This window comes from Galeopterus variegatus, unplaced genomic scaffold (assembly GCF_000696425.1).
Source record: "Galeopterus variegatus unplaced genomic scaffold, G_variegatus-3.0.2 Scaffold875, whole genome shotgun sequence".
Lineage (NCBI taxonomy): Eukaryota > Metazoa > Chordata > Mammalia > Dermoptera > Cynocephalidae > Galeopterus > Galeopterus variegatus.
In genome coordinates this window covers 392,205-412,764 of record NW_007726986.1, presented here as the reverse complement: position 1 = coordinate 412,764, position 20,560 = coordinate 392,205, and the positions used below count along the sequence as shown (strand labels likewise).

Sequence of the window (20,560 nt, the reverse complement as noted above, 5' to 3'; positions counted from 1 at the left end):
GGAGTCATCCAGGGTTTAGTGCTCAAACCTCTTTTCTTTCAACCCTTATTCCCTAAATAATGTCATCCAGTACCTGGCTTTATACAGGGGTACTTCAAAAAGTTCATTGAAAAAATTGTATTATCTTTTAATTCTATTTTCCCACAAAACTTTTTGAAATACCTTCATAGATGGTTTATATGGTGACTAGTCCCAATTTTATATCTCTAGCCCAGATTCTCCACTGAAATCTGTACTCATATACTTATCTGCCCCATTTACATCTCCATTTGGATGTTCGTAATTATCTCAAACTTAAATTGACAAAACCCTAATATTTCTTTCTTTTTCTTCCACCCCAATTCTCCAGCCTGTTTAACCAGCTCTTCTACCAGGCTTCTCTACCTTAGAAAATAGTAGCTCCAATTTTCCAGTTGCTGAGGCCAAAAACTTTGCAGTCATCTTGGATTATTCCCTTTCCCTAGCCCCATATTCAATCCATCTGCAAAGCAAGTCTGCTGTACTGTCAAAAAAAATTGAAAATCTGATTACTTCTTAGCGTTTCCACCAAGAAGAACTGTATCACGCTACTAATCCCTCACCTGGACTGGATTATTGTAGTAGCCCCCTAACTAGTCTTACTGTTTCTACTCTTTTCCCCATCATACTCTGTTCTACACCTAGCAGCTAGAGCGATGTTTTTAAAACACAACCCACAAAAGCTTTTAATGGTTTACCATCTCATCCAGAATAAAGGCAAGTCTTTGTCATAGTGCAAAGGCCCTGTATGATCTGGCTCCTGGTATCCTCTCTGATTTTAGCCAATACTACTTTCCCTCTTACTCAGTCCACTCCAGTCATGCTAACTTCCTTGCTGTTCCATGAAAATGCCAAGCACACTCTAATCTTTGCATGAAATGCCCTTCTCTTTTCTCAGATATATAGATGGTTAGTTTATCATTAGAGAAGTCTTCCTTGACTACCTGCTCCCCCCACCTCTCCTTCTTGTGCCTTATTTTGCTTTAGAGCTCTTCTCATTACCACATTTTATATGTAAGTATCCCTGGTTATCTAAATATATTAAATTCCTGATTCTGATAATGAGTTGTAATATTGAAGGACACCAAATTATTCTTAGTCCTCTTGGTTCCTGAGTTGCAGAAAGTAGCAGAAGTTAAGATAAGAAGGAATTTATCCAAATATATTTCCAAATCTGTTTGGTTCTTGAATTTGAATAGTTCAGATGGTAAGGAATACCTGTATTTACCTTTTTTTTATTTGTGTATCTCTCTCCCTTAACTGGAACTCTCTGAGAAAAGGAATATACTTTGTTTTGTTTCTTATACTTGTGTATTACTGTTGTATCTCAAAGCACTGCAACACTTCTTGGCATGTAGTGAGTGGTCAATAAATAATTGTTGAATAAATAAGTGTATATCTCTGCTCCCTTCTAAATCTCATTAAAACAACAGTAAAAAAAATAAATGTAAAAACCAAACACAGACTCTGTAGAAGAGACATTAGCAGACAAAAGATATCAACACATTTTTTAGAATCTGAAAAACAGATAGATGGTTGTTAACTGACAGCAAAGCTGAGAAGCTGAAATGTAACTACCTGCAGAGAGGGATTTCAACACAAAGGCGGTCTAATTTGAACTATACAGTCCTTTAAATCTTCAGCATTTGGAAGCATTTGGGTAACTCTGAAAGCATTGGGTGACAGGAAGGGCTTAAAATGGGAGAATTGCTTGAAAATTTATGTCAGGAATAATTACATGTAACACCTTCCCTTCCCCTCTTCAACCTAGTAAGAATTGGAAGAAAATGAATCAGAGAGGTTCACAACTTGGGGACACCAGGGATAGCAAAGAGTGGAAATAAGGCCGTAGTCTGAAAACAGGGATTAAGTGAAAGTGAGTAGGCTGAACAGTGAGATCAACTCCTTCCTCTCACCTCCCCACCCCCTACCCACCCCCACCAAATCTCTTTTCCTTACCCCTCAGCTCCCAGAGTGCTAACAGCCAGATAGGGTAAGAGGGGATTCTGTCCTGGAGAAACTGACAAGATCTAAGTTCTCGCAATGTTTTTTAACTTAAAATTCTAAATTTCACCATACTCTCATTCAAGTGCTAGAGTACAATAAAGATATGTCATAAAGAAAAGTCTCATAAAATGTTACCTTCCATGCATCCTTTGTCAGGAAAAAACTGCAAAATGTGCTCCACCAAAAAGTAGTAAATCCAGAAATTCCCAGAGAGATGGTGAAGGAAAATCCTAGGAAACAGTTGCATAACAGGTCTAGTAAGCAACCAATCCAGATTAAGGCAGATAGATAGCCCAGAAAGGATTTTTCCAAGAAAAAAATAAAATGCCAAGAATTATTTGATGTGTTGTACAGATGGAGAGGGGTTTTACAATCCTTTTGGAAAGTTTAGAGAAGAATTAGTGTTAACTAGAAAATTAGGGAACCAAAAAAGAAAAAGTCAGTGATTATCTCCAGAAAAACAGGTCAACAAAAAAAGTATTTTTATGTAAGAAAGGAAATGTAATTATAATATATTCTATAGCTTAATGATGAATAATACATAATCATAAAAATAAAAACAGTAAATATGGATTTTATGAAATCAAAATTATAAATATGATTATATTAGGGGGATGGAGAATACAGTATGGGAAAGTCTGTGTAATGATAGTGCTAAAAGTACTAAAGCCTTCTGGTATAAAATCAATGTATTATATTGAAAATTTAAAAATAAAGGAAAAGGAATATAAGCATGTTTCTTTAAAAATAAGCTAGATTATAAATTTAAAATAAACTACTAAATAGTTAGAAGAGTTAAAATTACTTGCCTCTGGGAAACAGGATTCAGGATGGGAGTTATAAAGCTAGGGAATGCTGGGTTTTGTTATGTCTTATAATAACTATTTAACTTTTAACAATTTTTACACATTTAAGATTGCAATTAAGATTACATTTTTGAAATGAAAAACTGTTAAATGCTTTGAAACTGACTTCAAAGAGACTTTAGACACTGATTTTCAAAGATTATAGGAAGGTTTGCCCTTTGAGCAGTATTATTGTGTTCCTGTCACCAGTTTTGTTGTTCACTTTCCATTAGGAGCAGACCACATTTTATCACTCATTGATACTTAATAGTGCCCCAAATCTAATGGAATTACTTTCAACTTATTTTTTACATGTGTGTCTTTTCCTTTTTTTTTTTTTTTTTGCTTTTGAACTTTTTATTGAAGTATAACATTCATATGCAAAAGTGCACAACTCATAAGTGTACAGCTTGACGAATTTTCACAAATTGAACACACCATATAACCAGCACCCAGATCAAAATTGAAATTACGGTGTTAGCACTCAAGTCCTTCTCCCTACCAATTGCTATCTCCCTGCAAGGGTACCAGTGTTCTAATTTCTAACGCCAAAGGTTAGTTTTGCCTTCTTTTTAAATGTAATATAAGTAGAATATGCAGTATGTATTCTTTTGAGTCCAGCTTCTTTCAATCAACATTGTATTATGAGATCAATCCATATTATTGTGTGTGTAGCTCATTCATTCTCATTGGTAATTCATTGTATAACTACCACAATTTCTTTGTCTTTTTCTGTTAATGGAATTTGGGTAGTCTTCAGTTTTTGAATATTATATTTATTGCAGCATTCTTCATTCCACCCCAAAATATTTATTTATTTGTTTATTTATTTATTATTTTATCATTACAGAATGTAAACATTTTTTGTAGCCCTTTACCAGTTTCTCCCTGATTCCCCTTCCTCCCCCTTTCCCATCACTAGTGGCCATTCTCCCTTTTTCAAAGTTCAAGGAATTATTGTGATTGTTGTATCTTTCTTTCTTTCTTGTTTTTTTTTTTAGCTTCCACTTATGACTGAGCACATGCAATATTTCTCTTTCTATACCTGACTTATTCTACCTAACATAATTTTCTCTAAGTTCATCTATGTTGCTGCAAATGACAGAATTTCATTCCTTTTTATGGCAGAGTAGTATTCTATTATGTAAATACACCACATTTTCCTTATCCAATCATCTGTCAATGGATATTTAGGTTGATTCCATATCTTAGCTATTGTAAACAGAGCTGTGATAAACATGGGAGTGCAGGTATCCCTTCAACATGATGATTTTCATTTCTTTGGGTATATATATAGCAGCAGGATTGCTGGATCATATGGAAGTTCTATCTGTAGTTGTTTGAGGAACCTCCATTCTGTTTTCCATAATGGCTGCAGTAATTTACATTCCCACCAACAGAGTACAAGGGTTCTCCTTTCTCCACGTCCTTGCCAGCATTTGTTATTCTCTGTCTTTTTGATAATAGCCAGTCTAACTGGGGTGAGGCGATATCTCAGTGTGATTTTTTGTTTGTTTGTTTTGTTTTGTTTTGTCTTTTTCATGACCAGTAAGGGGATTGCAACCTTTGGTGTGGTGTCGCCCGCGCCGCACTCAACCAGTGAGCATACCGGCCATTCCTATATAGAATCCGAACCCGCGGTGGGAGCATCACTGTGCTCCCAGCGCCACACTCTCCCGAGTGCGCCGCGGGCTCAGCCCTCAGTGTGATTTTTATTTGCATTTCCCTGATGCTGAGTGGTGTTCAGCATTTCTTCATGTGTCTGTTGGCCATTTGTATCTCTTCCTTTGAGAAATGCCTATTCAGCTCCTTTGCCCACTTTTTAATTGGATTACTTGTTTTTTTACTGTTGAGTTGTTTGAATTCCTTATATATTCTGGATATTAATCCCTTGTTGGATGCATCGTTCCATGAATATTTTCTCCCTTCTGTAGGTTGTCTTTTTGCTCTGTTAAATTTTTCTTTTTCTGTGCAGAAGCTTTTTAGTTTATTTTTTCTTTTGTTGCCTGTGCTTTTGGGGTCTTACTCATAAAGTCTTTGCCCAGTCTTACTTCCTAAAGTGTTTCCCTATGTTTTCTTTTAGTAGTTTTATAGTTTTGGATCTTATATATATAAGTATTTAATCCATTTTGAGTTATTTTGGTATTTGGCAAGAGGTACAGGTCTAGTTTCATCCTTCTACATATGTGGATGTCCAGTTTTCCTAGCACCACTTATTGAAGAGGCAGCTCTTTCCCCAATATATGACCTTGTTGCCCTTGTCAAATATCAGTGGGCTGTAAGTATGTGGGTTGATTTCTGGGTTCTCTGTTCTGTCCCATTGGTTCAAGTGTCTGTTTTTATGCCAGAACCATGCTGTTTGGGTTACTATAGCTTTGTAGTATAATTTGAAGTCAGGTAGTGTAATGACTCCAGTCTTATGTTTTTGCTCAGAATTGCTTTGGCTATTCAGGGTCTTTTGTCATTCCATATAAATGTTAGGATTGTTTTTCTATTTCTGTAAAAAAATGTCATTTGTATTTTGATGGGGATTGCATTGAATCTATATATTGCTTTGGGTAGTATGACATTTTCACAATGTTAATTCTTCTAATACAAGAGCATGGAATGTGTTTTCATCTTTTGGGGCCCTCCTTAATTCTTTCAGCAGTGATATATAGTTCTTGTTGTAGAAATCTTTCACTCCTGAGTTAAACTGATTCCTAGGTTTTTTTTGTTTGTGTGTGTGTGTGACTATTATAAATGAGTTTGCTTTCTTGATTTCTTTTTCTGCTAGTTTGTTATAGGAGTCTAAAAATGCTACTGATTTTTGCATGTTGATTTTGTATCCTGCAACTTTACTGAAATCATTTATCAGATCTAAGAGTTTTTTAGTAGAGTCTTTAGGTTTTTCTATGTATAGGATCATGTCATACACAAACAGGGACAGTTTGACTGCATCTTTTCCAATCTGGATGCCCTTTATTTCTTTATTTTGCCTGATTGCTCTGGCTAGTACTTCCAATACTATGTTAAGTAGGAGTTGTGAGAGTGGGCATCCTTATCTTGTTTCTGTTCAAGATGATATTGAATGATATTGTCATAAATGGTTTTTATTGTTTTGAGATACTTTCCTTCTATACCTAATTTGCCAAAAGTCTTTAGCAGGAAGGGATGTTGAATTTTGTCAAATGCTTTTTCTGCATCTATTGAAATAATCGTATGGTATTTGTCCTTGATTTTGTTGATGTGGTATATCACATTTAATGACTTGCATATGTTGAACCATCCTTGCATCCCTGGGATGAATCCCACTTCATCATGGTGTATAATTTTTTTTTGATATGTCATTGTATTCTGATTTCTGATATTTTGTTGAGGATTTTTGCATCTGTGTTCATCAGAGACATTGGCCTATAGTTTTCTTTTTTTGTCATCTGGTATCAGTATCAGGGTGATGCTGGTCTCATGGAAAGAGTTTGGGAGAATGCCCCTATTTCAATTTTTTTGAATAGTTTGAAGAGAATTGGTATTAATTCCTCTTTAAAGGTTTGGTAGAATTCAGCAATAAAGCCAATCTGGTCCTGAGCTTTCTTTGTTGGGAGACTGCTGATAACTGCTTCAATCTTATTGCTTGTTATTGGTCTGTTCAGATTTTCTATTTCTTCTTGGTTCAGTCTTGATAGTTTATATGTGTCCAGAAATTTGTCCATTTCCTCCAGGTTTTCACATTTGTTGGTATATAGTTATTTATTATAGTCTCTAATGATTCTTTGTATTTCTGTGGAATTAGTTGTAATGTCTCCTTTTTCAGTTCTGATTTTTGTTACTTGTGTCTTCTCTCTTCTCTTTTTAGTTAACCTAGCTAATGGTTTCTCTGTTTTGTTTGCTTTCTCAAAAAAACAACTTTTTGTTTCATTGATCTCTTGTACCATTTTTTGGGTCTCTAATTAATTTAGTTCTGTTCTGATCTTAATTATTTCCTCTGTTTATTAATGTTGCGATTGGATCGTTCTTGTTTTTCTAGTTCTTTGAGGTGTAGCTTTAGACTGTTTATTTGAAATCTTTCTGTTCTTTTGATGTAAGTGTTTAGTGTAATAAACTTCCCTGTTAGTACTGTTTGGCAGTATCCCACAGGTTTTGGTATGATGTGTCTTTATTTTTGTTGGTTTAAAGAAATTTTTTTATTTCCTGTTTAATTTTTTCTTGGATCCATAGGTCCTTCAGGAGCATGTTGTTTAATTTTCATGTATTTGTGTAGTTTCCAGAGTTTTGCTTGTTACTGATTTCTAGTTTTAATCCATTGTGGTCTGAAAAGATACTTGAAATGATGTCATTTTTTAAATTTGTTGAGGCTTGATTTGTAACCTAACATGTAGTCTATCCTGAAGAATGTTCCATAAGCTGATGAGAAGATTATATATTCTGTAGTTGTTGGGTGAAATGTTCTATAGATATCTGCCAGGTCCAATTGTTCTAAAGTGTAATTTAAATCCTGTGTCTCTCTGTTGATTTGTCACCTAGATGATCTGTCCGGTGCTGAGGGAGGTGTGTTCAGGTTCCCAACTCTTATTGTATTGGGGTCTATCTCTTTCTTTAGGCCTAATAGTATTTGCTTTATTATGTGGTTGTCCAGTGTTGGGTGCATATACATTTATGATTGTTATGTCTTCTTGCTGGATAGATCTCTTTATTATAAAGTGGCCTTCTTTGTTTTTGGTTTAAAGTCTATTTTATCCGATATAAGAACACATCCTCCTGCTTGTTTTTTGTTTCCATTCATATAGTGTATCTTTTTACATCCCTTCACTATTAGTCTATGTGTCTCTTTACAGGTGAGGCAACATATAGTTGGGTTTAGCTTTTTAATCCAGTCAGTCTGTGTCTTTTGAGTGGGTAGTTTAATCCATTTACATTTAGGGTTGTTATTGAAAGGTATTGTCATACTCCTGACATTTTACTTGTTTTCCTTTAGATGTTTTAAGTATTTTTTGTTTCTTTCTTTCCCCTTTTATTGTTTGTTTTTGATGTCTGTTGGTTTTTTGAGGTGATAAGATTTAGTTTCTTTCTCTTCCTTATTTGCATTTTTGTTCTACCAGTGGGTTTTGTTCTTTCTTGTGTATTCATGGTAGTGATTATCATTTTTCAGATTCCAGATGCAGGACTCCCTTGACGATTTCTTGTAGGGCTGGTTGTGTGGTGGTGAACCTCTGCGGTTTTTGTTCATCTGGAAAAATACGCTATTTCTCCCTCATTTCTGAAGGGAATCCTTGCTAGATGCAGTGTTGTTGGCTGGCAGTTTTTCTGTTTAGTATTTTGAATATATTATCCCATTTTCTTCCAGCCTGTAGAATTTCTGTTGAAAAATCTGCTGTTAGTCTGATCGGGGCTCCATTACAAGTGACTTGATGCTTTTCTCTTGCTGTTTTTATAATTCTTTCTTTATCTTTGAGCTTTGACAGTTTGACTATAATGTGTCTTGGAGAGGATCTTTTTGGGTTGAATCTATTTGGTAATTTTTGAGCCTCCTGGATCTTAAGGTCCATGTCTCTCCCTTTTCCTGGAAGTTTTCCATTATTATTTTGTTGAATAGGTTTTCCATGCCTTTTCCTTTCTCCGTGCCTTCTGGAACTTCCATGATTTGTAGGTTAGTGTGCTTAAGTTGTCTCCCATCTCTCTTAGATTTTCTTCATTTTTTAATTCTTTTTCTTTTTTTTTTTTTTGGTCCACCTGAATTATTTTGAAAAGACCATCTTTGAGATCAGAAATTATTTCTTCTGCTGGCTGTAATCTGCTGCTTAAGCTCTTTTGTGTTTTTTATTTCGTTGTATGAATCCTTCAGTTCCAGGAATTCTGCTACATTCTTTTTTAAGGTATTAATCTCTTTGTAAATTTCCTCCTTCATATCCTGGATATTTTTTCTCATTTTGTTGTGTTGTCTAACTAAGTCTTCTCATATCTCATTGAGTTTCCTTGAGATTGTTGCTTGGAATCCCTTTTCAGTTGTTTCACAGGTTTCCTGCTCTGTGGGGTCTGGTACATGAGAATTATTGTATTCCTTTGGTGCTGTCTTATTTGCTTGTTTTTTCACATTTCTAGTTTTTCTATGTTGACATTTGGTCATCTGGTAGAGCAGTTGCTTCTTCTATTACTCTGGATTGAGCTTTGAGGAGAGCCATTTTCTCCTCTTTTTCTGGGCCCTGCTGATGACTCTCCTTGTGTCAATGAAGTCGAGTGGGCAATGGGAGGCCTGCACACTGGCCATGGCTGCTACTGTGGTGGCGAGCTACCCATTCTGGTGGCTGTGACTGTGGTGTTGGCTGTGGTGGACCTCCTGCCCAGAAGCAGTGTTTGTGGCATGCTTCTGCCTTCTGTCAGGTGGGGGGTGGAGGTGCCTATGGCTCCTGCCTAAGTTCCTGGGCATGCTCCTGCCTTCTGTCAGGCAGGGGAGGCTGCCTGTGGCTCCTGCCTAGGTCCCTAGGTGTGCTCCTGCCTTCTCTCATTCTTCGTTCTTATATAGATCTTTTGGTGAACCTATGGCAGCTTTCTCTTGAGTTTAAACCTAGGAGTGCTGCCTAGGTCCCTAGGTGTGCTCCTGCCTTCTCTCATTCTTAGTTCTTATATAGATCTTTTGGTGAACCTATGGCAGCTTTCTCTTGAGTTTAAACCTAGGAGTGGAATTGCTAGATCAGAGGGTGCACATATGTTCTGCTTTAGTAAATATTGCTAAACAGCTTTCCAAAATATTTTTACCAACTTACATTCCAACCAGCAGAGTTTGAGAGTTCTAGTTGCTCCACATTTTCAACAGCACCTGTATATTCTATTTTTCTTGTCTAACCTTTCTGTTGGGTATGTAATGGTATTATTTGTGGTTTTGATTTGTATTTCCCTGATGACTAATGATGTTTACATATGTTCATTAGTTGTTTGGATTTCTTCTTTTGTGTAGCGCCTCTTCAAGTCTTTTAACCATTTTCCTATTTGCCTGTTTTTTTCTTATTGATTTATAGTTCTTTATACACTCTGGATATGAATCCTTTGTCACATATATGTGTTGCAATTCTCTTCTCCCCATCTGCTTACATCCTTTCATGATATGCCATTTTGAAGGAATAAAGTAAGCAATTTGAAAATGATCAGAAGTTTGGGGCTTCTTTAAAACTATTTTGTGAAGGAATCTGTTTGTCTTCTCTAACTTACTGTGCAGTGATCATGGTATAAATTTCTGTGCTCTTTAAAAAGGCATGTCTTCCACACAAAAACTCATACATAGCAGCAGTATTCATCATAGTCAAGAAGTAGAAACCACCCAACATCTATCACTGTTGAATGGATAAATAAAATGTGGTATAATCTACACAATGGAATGTTATTTGGCAATAGAAAAGGAATGAAATGCTGCGGTGGTGGTCACACAACTCTGAATACTAAAAACTATTTAATTGTACACTTTAAATGGATGAAACCTATGTGAATTACATCTCAATAATGCTGTTAAAAAGAATCTTAGGTTTTCAAGAAATTTACTCAAAAAGAGAGTCTTTGTTGATTAATTGGAAAAAGCTGTGTATTTGCCCACTGTAATTTGGCAAGTTAGAAACCTAACAGTGTTATCACCTGCCTTAGGTAGAAAAGGATCACCTAACAAGTTGCTTCACAAGGTATCTTAGAGGTAATTGAAGTTAATCGCTCTGAGAAATAGGAAACGTCAGGTAAATTGAAAAGAGCTTATTGAAAACTAATAGATATTTGCAGTAAACAAAATTACTCTAAAAACAGTTTAAAGTAGTTTTGACATTTCGTGGCTGAGAGTCCTTTATTCTGGAAGTAAATGAATTCCCCTGATTATATGCCACACAGTGTGTATTATCTTTTAATTCTATTTTTCCATGAATTTTTTGAAGTCTGAACTTTTTGAAGTACCCTCATAAGACATGACCCTCTGCTCTCCAGGACCTTGCAGTTGAGCAGTATCATCAACTTGTTAATTAGCAATCATAATGCAAAGATACACACAGAGACACAGCAGTATAGAGGAATTGCGTATAAATAAGAACTAAGAGTCAGAGAAGGGTTCTCAAAAGTGAATGAATGTTTTAAGGACCAGACGATTTCTCTAAAAATTGGTAGAAGGGGTATGCAAGGTCAAGGGAACAACATGTTTACATCATAGTTAAGCCTGATAGAACATGACCCATTTAGGAAATTTTAAGAATTTGAATAGCTAGAGTGAAAGAATACATGCTGGGAAAGTGATAGGAGATAAGGATAAAAAGGCAAAGGCCAGATCTTGAAGAGCCTTCTATTTTGAGCTAAAAATAACTCTGGAGACCAGCTATGAGACTCTCCTTCTCCCTTATTTGGGGTTGCCTGAACTAGGAGATAGGCTTCTGTGTCTTCAGGAGATGAATAGAGTAGAACAGGAAGAGTCCTAAAATTCCGTGCCTAAAAATAGAAATCTTAATGGAATTGCTATAGTCAAATACAAAAAAAAAAAAAAAAAAGAGGTAAGTTGAGGTCAGATGCACCACAGCCTTATTTCTTCAGTCTCTCTGAATCAACAGGATATCTAGAAAAGCAACGATAGTGAAGACACTATCAGAACGTAATGATATAGCTAAAGCACAGCTTAGATGATAATTGAAAGCTGGGTGATGAGTGATCCAGGGCCCAAATCCCTTCTCACTGCCTGATTTCTCAGACCATTTCCAATACCAACTGTGTCAGTTCAGATTCTCTGGTAAGCACACCCCAAAATGGAATTAGAAGTGCAAGAAATTTACTGGGGCAGCACTTATGAAAGGTAAAATGGATTGGAAGCAGGAATAGGTGGCTACATTAGACCACAATTTTAGCTCAGATATGTATGGAAGGAGAGCGGGAAAGAAGAAGGATTGGGCAGAAATAGACTGAGGAAGTCTTAGCCAACCCAATGTGAAGCACTGGCCCAAAGATTGCCTGTAGAGGAGTCCAGGGTTGGGAAAAGTGGTCAGGCCCTAGTACCATGCCATGCTCAGTCATTGGCAAGGAGCTTCCCAGGAAAAGTGTGACTTTTGCTTAAACAGGGCGGTAGATCCCAAAGGGGCTACAGCTGGAGACTGTCGGCTAACTGCACTCCTTGCATCAGGTTCTCACTTGAAAGGTCTGAGTAGTACACCTCCATGGCTGTCACAGTAGAGTTTATAATATTTTAGTATAAATTTGGCATGTTAATACTAAAGTTATTCATAGGCCAAATTTAGGTCATTTTGCTGTTGCGAATGGGATCCTTTAATTTGTCTTCTTATAGCTTCTAATGAGTTATTACAGGTGTACAAGAAATATGTTGGGTTTTTTTAATATTTTTTTTCTATTTAGCTACCTTACTTTGAATTCTTACTAACCAGTTTTTCAATGTTTCTCTGCCAAGAATATATGCAAGTAATAAGGTCATCTGCAAATAATAATAATTTTACCATCTTTTCAAAAATGGTGCCTAGGCCGGCCAGTAGGGTCATTTGGTTAGAGCATGGTGAGGATAACACCAGGATTGAGGGTTTGGATCCCCCTACCAGCCAGCTTCCAAAAAAAACAAACAAAAAACTGGTTGTTCTTTTATAGTTACATAAATATTATGCTGACTGTTGGTCTGAAGTGATCAGTCTTTTTCTTCTTAAGGAAGTGTCCTATTCCTATCAGAAAGTTTGGAGAAAAAAAAAAGAAGAAGAAGAAGAAGTGGGACTTGCCCCCAAATTTTATTTTATTGCTGAGATATAAAAAATTTAAAAGATTATAGACAAAAAAGGGGAGAATTTACCTAAGAAAAATACAGTTTTAATTGCTTCCACAGACAAAAATTCAGTTGAAAGCTGAATAAAACAAAAAACTTGATAGAAAACAAGAATCTATAATTTTGTTGGTCTTACCTCCTGATTTCTTTAAGAGTTAGTGCTTAATTCTTAATTGTTCTCACTTCCTTTCCTAAAATAATATAGCACAGAGTCAGTGGACTTTTTCTACATTTCTACTTTTTACACTAAGGAATCCTCTGATATGTGTTGTTCTCCACTTTGCCACCTATTTTGCCAGCAGTATTTTCAAGTAAATCATTGTCTTATTATACATAAAATGAATTTTTTTACTTCCTTATTAGGAGACCTCAAAACAGAAATTGGGAGAGCTTTTAAAATGTTATTTTATTATTCTTATTTTAAGGTAAATTTGTATTTACTATAGAAAATTGAGAGAATATAGATAAGTGGTTAATTTTAAATAAATCCTATCAACCAGAGATAACTACTATTTATATTTTTGTGACTATCCCTTCAGTCTTTTATCTTTTCATACACATTTTTTAAAGTTTAAGTAAAATCACACTGTACATGTTATTTGAATCATGAACACTTGCCATAGCATAAAATCTTCCTCTACAATATTTTTTGAATACTTTATACCACTATACAACTAAATCTTAGTTTAACCAATCCCCTCTAGGTGGGAATTTAAGTTATTTCTAATATTTTTAAATAATGCTTTTTAGATGTCATTGAAGATTGTTAAATGACCATTGCTCCCCTCCATGATTCCATTTCTATAGACACTTTTCTGGCAAATTCAGGTATTAGAAAAATGAAGGACTGTAGAATCAGACAGACTCTGAATTTGAATCCTGACCTGCCACATACTGGTTGTGACATCAGATAGGAATTACTGATATAAAATACATATACAGAGTAGACATTTCTTGATTCTTTTTCTTTCCCTTTTAAGTACTTTGCCCAAGTGCAATGCTGGCCATGAGGAACTCTGTGAAGACATTTTAATATTATTATTCCCTGGACAAAACAGAGACAACTGATTTTTTTTTTTTTTCCCCTTTTTGTCTTTTTTACTGACCGGTAACGGGATCGCAACCCTCGGTGTCACGCCCGTACCAGGGACCGGCAACGGGCTCGCAACCCTTGGTGTTGCGCCCGCACCACGCTCAGCCAGTGAGCAGGAACCGGTCTCCACATGGGATCCGAACCCTCGGCGGGAGCGCCACCATGCTCCCAAGCGGCACACTCTCCAGTGCGCCACTGGGCCGGCCCGAGAGACAACTGATTTTTAGTAATCAACTTTTGGCTGCTAATATTCATTTTCTAGTTGTCAGTTTTAATGATTTTGTCTCTTTTTCTCCTAGAGATAAGATATCAGTTTCCACAGCTGACTGGAGTGCTTACCCTTGCTTTCTTTATTCATAATTGTATTATTACACTCTTGAAGAACAACAGGAACCAAGAAAACAATGTGAGTAATTATCTGATGAACTGACTTTTGCATCTCCTGAGGACAGGTTTTTTAAATCAGTATTTGAGGCACTCTGTATTTGGAACAGTGTTTTATAGGGTCTTAATTTTTTAATTTAAGTTGTAGAGCAGTGGTCAGCAAACATTTTCTGTAAAGGTTCAGATGATAAATATTTTAGGCATTGCAGGCCATCTGGGTTTTGTTACAACTATTCAACTCTGCTCTTGTAGCATGAAAGAAGCCATAGACAATAAGTAAACAAATGGATGATGGCTGTGTTTCATTAAAATTTTATTTACTAAAACAGCACAGATTTGGCCCATGGGCCATAGTTTGCCAACCCCTGCCATAGAGCAGCCACTAAAAAAATGAAGAGGTATAGCTAAGAAGCCAATAATGGTGATAAAATCATAAAAATACCCAACTGATTCAAAAGAAGGCTGGAAAAAGGGAACAAAAATCAGATGGGGTAAATAGAAAACAAATAGCAAGATAGTAGATTTAAATCCAATCATCTCGATAATTAGATTAAATATAAATGATCTAAACACTGCACTTAAAAGGTAGAGATTGTCCGACTGGTTAAAAGACAAAACCTAACTATATACTGTCTATGAGAAACTTACTTTAAAAAAAAAAATTGCCATGCAAACATTAAACGTAAGAAAGGTGGAGCAGCTATATTGATATCAGACAAAGTAGACTTCAGAAAGAGGAGTATTGCCAGAGATAAAAAGGAACGTTAAAAAATGAACTATAAGGATCAATTCATCAAAAAGACATAATAATCCTAAATGTATATCCACCAAATGATAGAGTTTCAAAATAAATGAAGTAATAATTGCCAAGCTGAAAGGAGAAATAGACAAATTCACAATTCTAATTAGAGATTTTATCAGCCCTCCCTCAGTAATTGATAGAACAAACAGATGAAAATAAGTAAGGATATAGAAAGCATGAAAAACTCTTAGCAACCTACATGATCCAGTTGGCATTTATAAAAGTTTTCTCTCAACAGCAAAATGCACATTCTTTTTAAAACTGGCCATCCCTATGTGGGATCTGAACCTGGGGCCTTGGTGTTATCAGCACCACACTCTCCCGAGTGAGCCACGGGCCGGCCCAGATTATTCTATCCTTAAGGCTATGCTTCTCAAACTTTACTACCAAAATCTCCCTAATAATAGAGAACAACAGAGAATAATACCTGAGAATGTAGTGAATAACAACAGAATTTCATCGAAGTTTCATATTTTATCTTAAACACTCGTGGATATTTTTATCGTCTCATACTTAGTTTGTGTTAGTAGAAACGAGTCTCAAAACAATAAGTTAAATTACAAGCAGTTCTCACATTGCATAGTTCCTATATGCATAAATTTCAGTTGCTGTGGTTTAGGTAAATTACACAGCCTCTAACAACATGGCTCAAATTTCAGTTACCACAGGATTTGAATTATGGGTACATGCATAAAGTGGTCACTCCTAGCCCTTCAGTTCACAAATCACTGTGTAAATAAAAGGTGCACATCATGATTAGTGACCAATCACATCACTTCTTTCAAAGTCTGTCAGTGATTGGTGACTGTGCATGTTGTTCACTTCACACACAGTCGCAAAGCAGGTGGTTATATTGCCTCCTTGTCTCCCATTGATAAACCCACATGTTATTTTATAAAAATGGATAATTGGAAGAGGGAATTGGTAAACAAAGGTGAAAGTACAGCAATGAAACAAAAAACTATAATGCTGGAAGTGAAATTTGGATCAAACATAAATGGAGTTATAAAAGAAATAGCTGATTGTGGAAATGTTGACTCTGCCACCATTAATAGAGATTCTAGATATGCAGCCAGAGGAACTTAGGGAAGGTGGACTTATCAACATGAATTTGGAAAGATTGTAATGACAAGAATGAAGAAGTCTCAGAGGAAGTGACATTGTCAGAAAACTTCACGTTAAAGGAATTCTTGGAGATATTTTACAACACCAAAAGCACAAAGTATGAAATGTTAGAAGCTGATGCAAAGTTAGAATAAATGCGGGGCCCGCCCACGGTCCTATGGTATGGACCTGGGGACTGGACCTCCCTCCCACAACCAAGCACACCACCAGCACCTCAGGGCCCGCCCAGAAACCTGAGGTATGGAGCCAGGAACCAGACCCCCCTCCTTTAACCAGGCACACTGTCAGCACCTTGGGGCCTACCCAGGATCCTGAGGTACAGATCCAGGGACCAAACCCCCGCCACACAAACAGGCACACTGCCAGCGCCAAGGAGCATGCCAAAAACATCACCTCCATGTGGGTGGCCCACCACAGCCACCACAATAACCGTGGCTGCCACAAAAGCAGCTAGATGCCGCAACCACCTCGCAGATGGTCCACTGGAATGCACTGACACAAGGAGAGTCACTAGCAGAGACCGTGGCTGCCACAAAAGCAGCTAGATGCCACAACCACCTCGCAGATGGTCCACTGGAATGCACTGACACAAGGAGAGTCACTAGCAGAGACCAAAGAAAAGAAGAGGATGTCTCTCTCCACAAAGCCCGTTCCAGAGTGACAGAAGAAGCATCTGCTCTATGATAATATGGGGGACCTGAACACACCTCTCAGCATTGGACAGATTGTCTAGGCAACAAATCAACAGAGTAACCATTGCTTTTTCAGAAGGAGAGAAGAAATCTAGAGTAATTAGAGAGGGGAGGGGGGAAGGAAACGGAATGAGGAGAGATTGGACAAGGGGCATAAAGAATAAGTAGGACTTGTAACAATATATGTGCTAGTAATATTGATTTGATCAACATGTCAACGTTGAACCCCCAAAATATGTATAATCAATTATGATTCAATAAAAAAAATTTTTTTAAAAAAAAGGTAGAATAAAGGAGTATGACAATTCATCGAGGCATGGAAAAGATGCTTGCTCCATATTTTGGCTTTACAATGAAAAGAAAAAGGCAAGCATAATTCAAACTTCTCTTGGTAAGTTTTTACAAAGAAATAAAACACTTTGCTGCTCAATGTTTCTGGTATTTTAAATTACAGTGTACTATATAGACATTAGTTTTAGTATTTTTTCATTTCCCTATACATTTGTACCTGACAGTAAGAGAGTTTTTAATGTTTTGACAAAAAGTGTTAAAGATCACAGAACAATCATAATTTTTCCTACTTATTACTATCGTCACTCTGCACAGTTTCAGGTTATACAGTAATTTTTACAGTCTCATACTACCATGCAAAGTGAGAACTATCTGTGCTTAACTTTTTGTACCCTAAAATTCTTAAGTAGAATTGCTTTCCTGGAAAATCATGCCAGTTTATCTGGAGGTATACATGCCCCAGTGTGAGCAGCTCAGGATTGGGTGTTTTTACTTCATGGTCCCCCAAAGACTGAGGAACAGTCTCTGCGTTTCTTATGAGAGCACTCAATGGAACCTGAAATCCGTACTTCATATGTAAATACCATAAAATCAGTTCTTATTTCCACTGAGTTTTGGGACTAGGGCTTTGTGCAACTAGTATGTTAATTAGCTAATAAAATTTGACTCAACTTTTGTTACTTGGGGAAAATATTTTTAAAACAAAGGCTTAAAAGAAAAGGTTTAAATGAATGATGTTTTCCTATTGCCTGAAATCCGTACTTCATATGTAAATACCATAAAATCAGTTCTTATTTCCACTGAGTTTTGGGACTAGAGCTTTGTGCAACTAGTATGTTAATTAGCTAATAAAATTTGACTCAACTTTTGTTACTTGTGGAAAATATTTTTAAAACAAAGGCTTAAAAGAAAAGGTTTAAATGAATGATGTTTTCCTATTTTCTTAATTGAAACTAGATTATGAAGTGATAGTCTAACTTTCAAAAAACCAATAGTACTTCATATTAACTTCTTAAAATATTAATAATTACTAACGAGGAGGCTAACATTTATGAAGCACTATATGCCAGCAACATTCTAAGTGCTTTAAATATATGTAAATATGTACACTATCCTTTTAATTATACTGAAATTAGCTTATATATTAGCATAAATCAAGCTATTGGTACTATATTCTGAGAAGAACTTTGTCATTTGCTTTATTTAATGATTATACCTTTCAGCAGGTTTCAGTAAGTAATTTGACTTATAGAAGTCTTGTTAATATCATGAGATAATATTTTCTTGATATTAAAGTCAGAAAATGTGAAGCTTGCTAGTAGGGACTCTGAATTCATAATGTTGATATTGGGTTAGTCATTCCAAGCTTAGTCAACAAAAGTTTGAAAGTAGAAAAGAAGACAAATGAATAGAAAAGTCCTCCTCTATTGTATAAACTATAGTTGGACTTGGATCTAAAGACATTTGTGAAGAAAGAAACAATGAGGCTCTTAAACAGGTGTAGTCATCACATTTTCCAGGTTTCCAAGTTTGACTTAATTCTGTATATATTTTTTCCACTAAACATAATTTTTTATATATATAACTATATGGGATATCATTTTTATTTCTTTGGCATACCTTACCAAAAAAACAGGAGGCCGAAGATCATCCAGCTCTTTCCTTATCAGCAAAACATGTGCTCCATATCCCTCCTGCATATGTGGATCGACCTCTTCATACTTCCTCATTGTGTTTGAAGTAGAACCTTTTTTTTGTTTAGTTTTGTTTTGGCTTTTTTCTTTAGTTGTATTACCCTGCTTTGTTCTTTAAAATGGTTTAAGATACCATATATCATAATTTATTTACTTTTTCCTTGTTTGTATGAGTCTGTAGGTTACTTGGCTATACACCAGGAGAAGTTTTTATGTAAATGTTTGGGGTAATTCTGTGTGGTCAGTTTCTGTCATTTTTGTTAGTTAATGCTTCACTGAGTGGTATTTTTCACTATGAATGGTATGTGGTACAAATAATAAACCAATTTTGACAAACGGAATGTGCTCCCAGACTCACTTCTGGCCATGTTATAAATCCAGTCCTCAGTGTGAGCTGGCATTCTACCTGTCTTTAGTTCCTACCATTAACTCTGCCAGCCATTGCTTATTTATGAAGCAGAGTAGGTTACATTGTTAATCTATAGGCTTCTTAACATATCACCAGTTCATATTGTTACTTGGGTCTCTTTTTAAATGTATTTTTTACTTTAAGACTTATTTTCTAAAAGGTAGCTTTTTTCTATCCTTTTCTGTTAAACAAATTTTCTAGAGGCCATATCTTCAGGACTAGTACAATGATGGCTTGGGTTTCAGCCAGAGAATAGCAAATCCCACATATATGTATGCTATTCATAGGTGACATGTTTCCCAGGATTGTTCTAAACCTCAGCTACTTTTATAATAAGAGCATCATTTCTGTTCATTGGAATATTTTCAAATGAACACCGATAAGCAACTCCCAACCCAGTGATACTGAATATATGTTAGAGTACTGTGAAGTAGAACTTTTCTGAGCTTAGTATTTCTCTTGCATCTATGTGCTCTATTGTATGCATTCTTGCTCATAAGTTGTTACCTCCCCTTTATTTTGTTCATTATTGTTGTTAGCTGTGACAGAAATGCATTGGAGGCTGATTAGCTCTCCATCATAGTAACTAAGGGCATGCAATTGGGAACCAGGAAGACCTTGATCTGAATATTGGCTTTACCAGCTACTCACTTTGTAACCATGAACAAAGTGGTTGCACTTAGTTTATTCATCTACAAAATGATGAAAATAACTCTATTTACATTGATAATGGAACTGAAGTAATTGAAGCCAATGTGGTTTTATCCACATTAACTGAGTTCCTATTATGTACCAAGTGTTCCCCTGGATATCGTGGCTATAAAGATGAAAAATACACAGTCCCTGTCCTGAGAATCTCATAGTCTAGTGATGCAGACCAATTTAGAGAAAAATTAAAATACCACCACGATCCAAGAACCATTAACTTTGGCTATTTTGGGAGTGTCAGAGAACATTTTCTCTCCACTTGAGATCCTTTTTATCATGAACATGGATTACTTTTACAATAAAAATTAATGACAGTTGCCATACAGTGTAATAACAGTTGCTGTATTTGAGATATGTATACAATCTATGAGAACAGGGAAACAGAAGGGGGAAACTATCTTATTGAGAAGGCCTTGCACCTTAGCCTTGACATCTTCGTCTAATTTCCCCCAAACTGTGCTGAGGTACACTTCTTTGCAGCAAATCAGACATAAAATAATGTGGAGATCAGATGGTATATAAGCTAAAGACTGTCCGTGGAATGGTGGCTGTCCCTCTTTTATATAGTTCTCTCTAGCACAGCTGTTTTGCCTCCCAAGATTTTTTTACAAGGCTACCTCTCTTCTTGAATGGCACTGAGTAGGCTGAGGGTAGAATGACTTTCAAACATCATATCAAGATGGGAGATTACTATCCTTTGATATAAAAATAGGCATTGCAAAAAAAAAGAAAAAAAGGGTT

The 20,560-nt window shown here is 36.1% G+C and overlaps 1 protein-coding gene across 3 annotated transcripts in view; it reads left to right on the top strand.

Annotated features, from left to right (window-relative positions):
• Nucleotides 1-20,560, top strand: part of SLC38A9 (solute carrier family 38, member 9) — a 90,479-nt gene that overhangs the window by 55,935 nt on the left and 13,984 nt on the right. For all 3 annotated transcript variants that reach the window (XR_550509.1, XM_008573093.1, XM_008573094.1), the window contains exon 11: nt 14,014-14,120. Coding sequence is in view for 2 of the 3 variants with exons in the window: in XM_008573093.1 (XP_008571315.1) it covers nt 14,014-14,120 (107 nt within the window). In the remaining variant the exon portion in view is untranslated. The remainder of the gene's footprint in view (nt 1-14,013; nt 14,121-20,560) is intronic.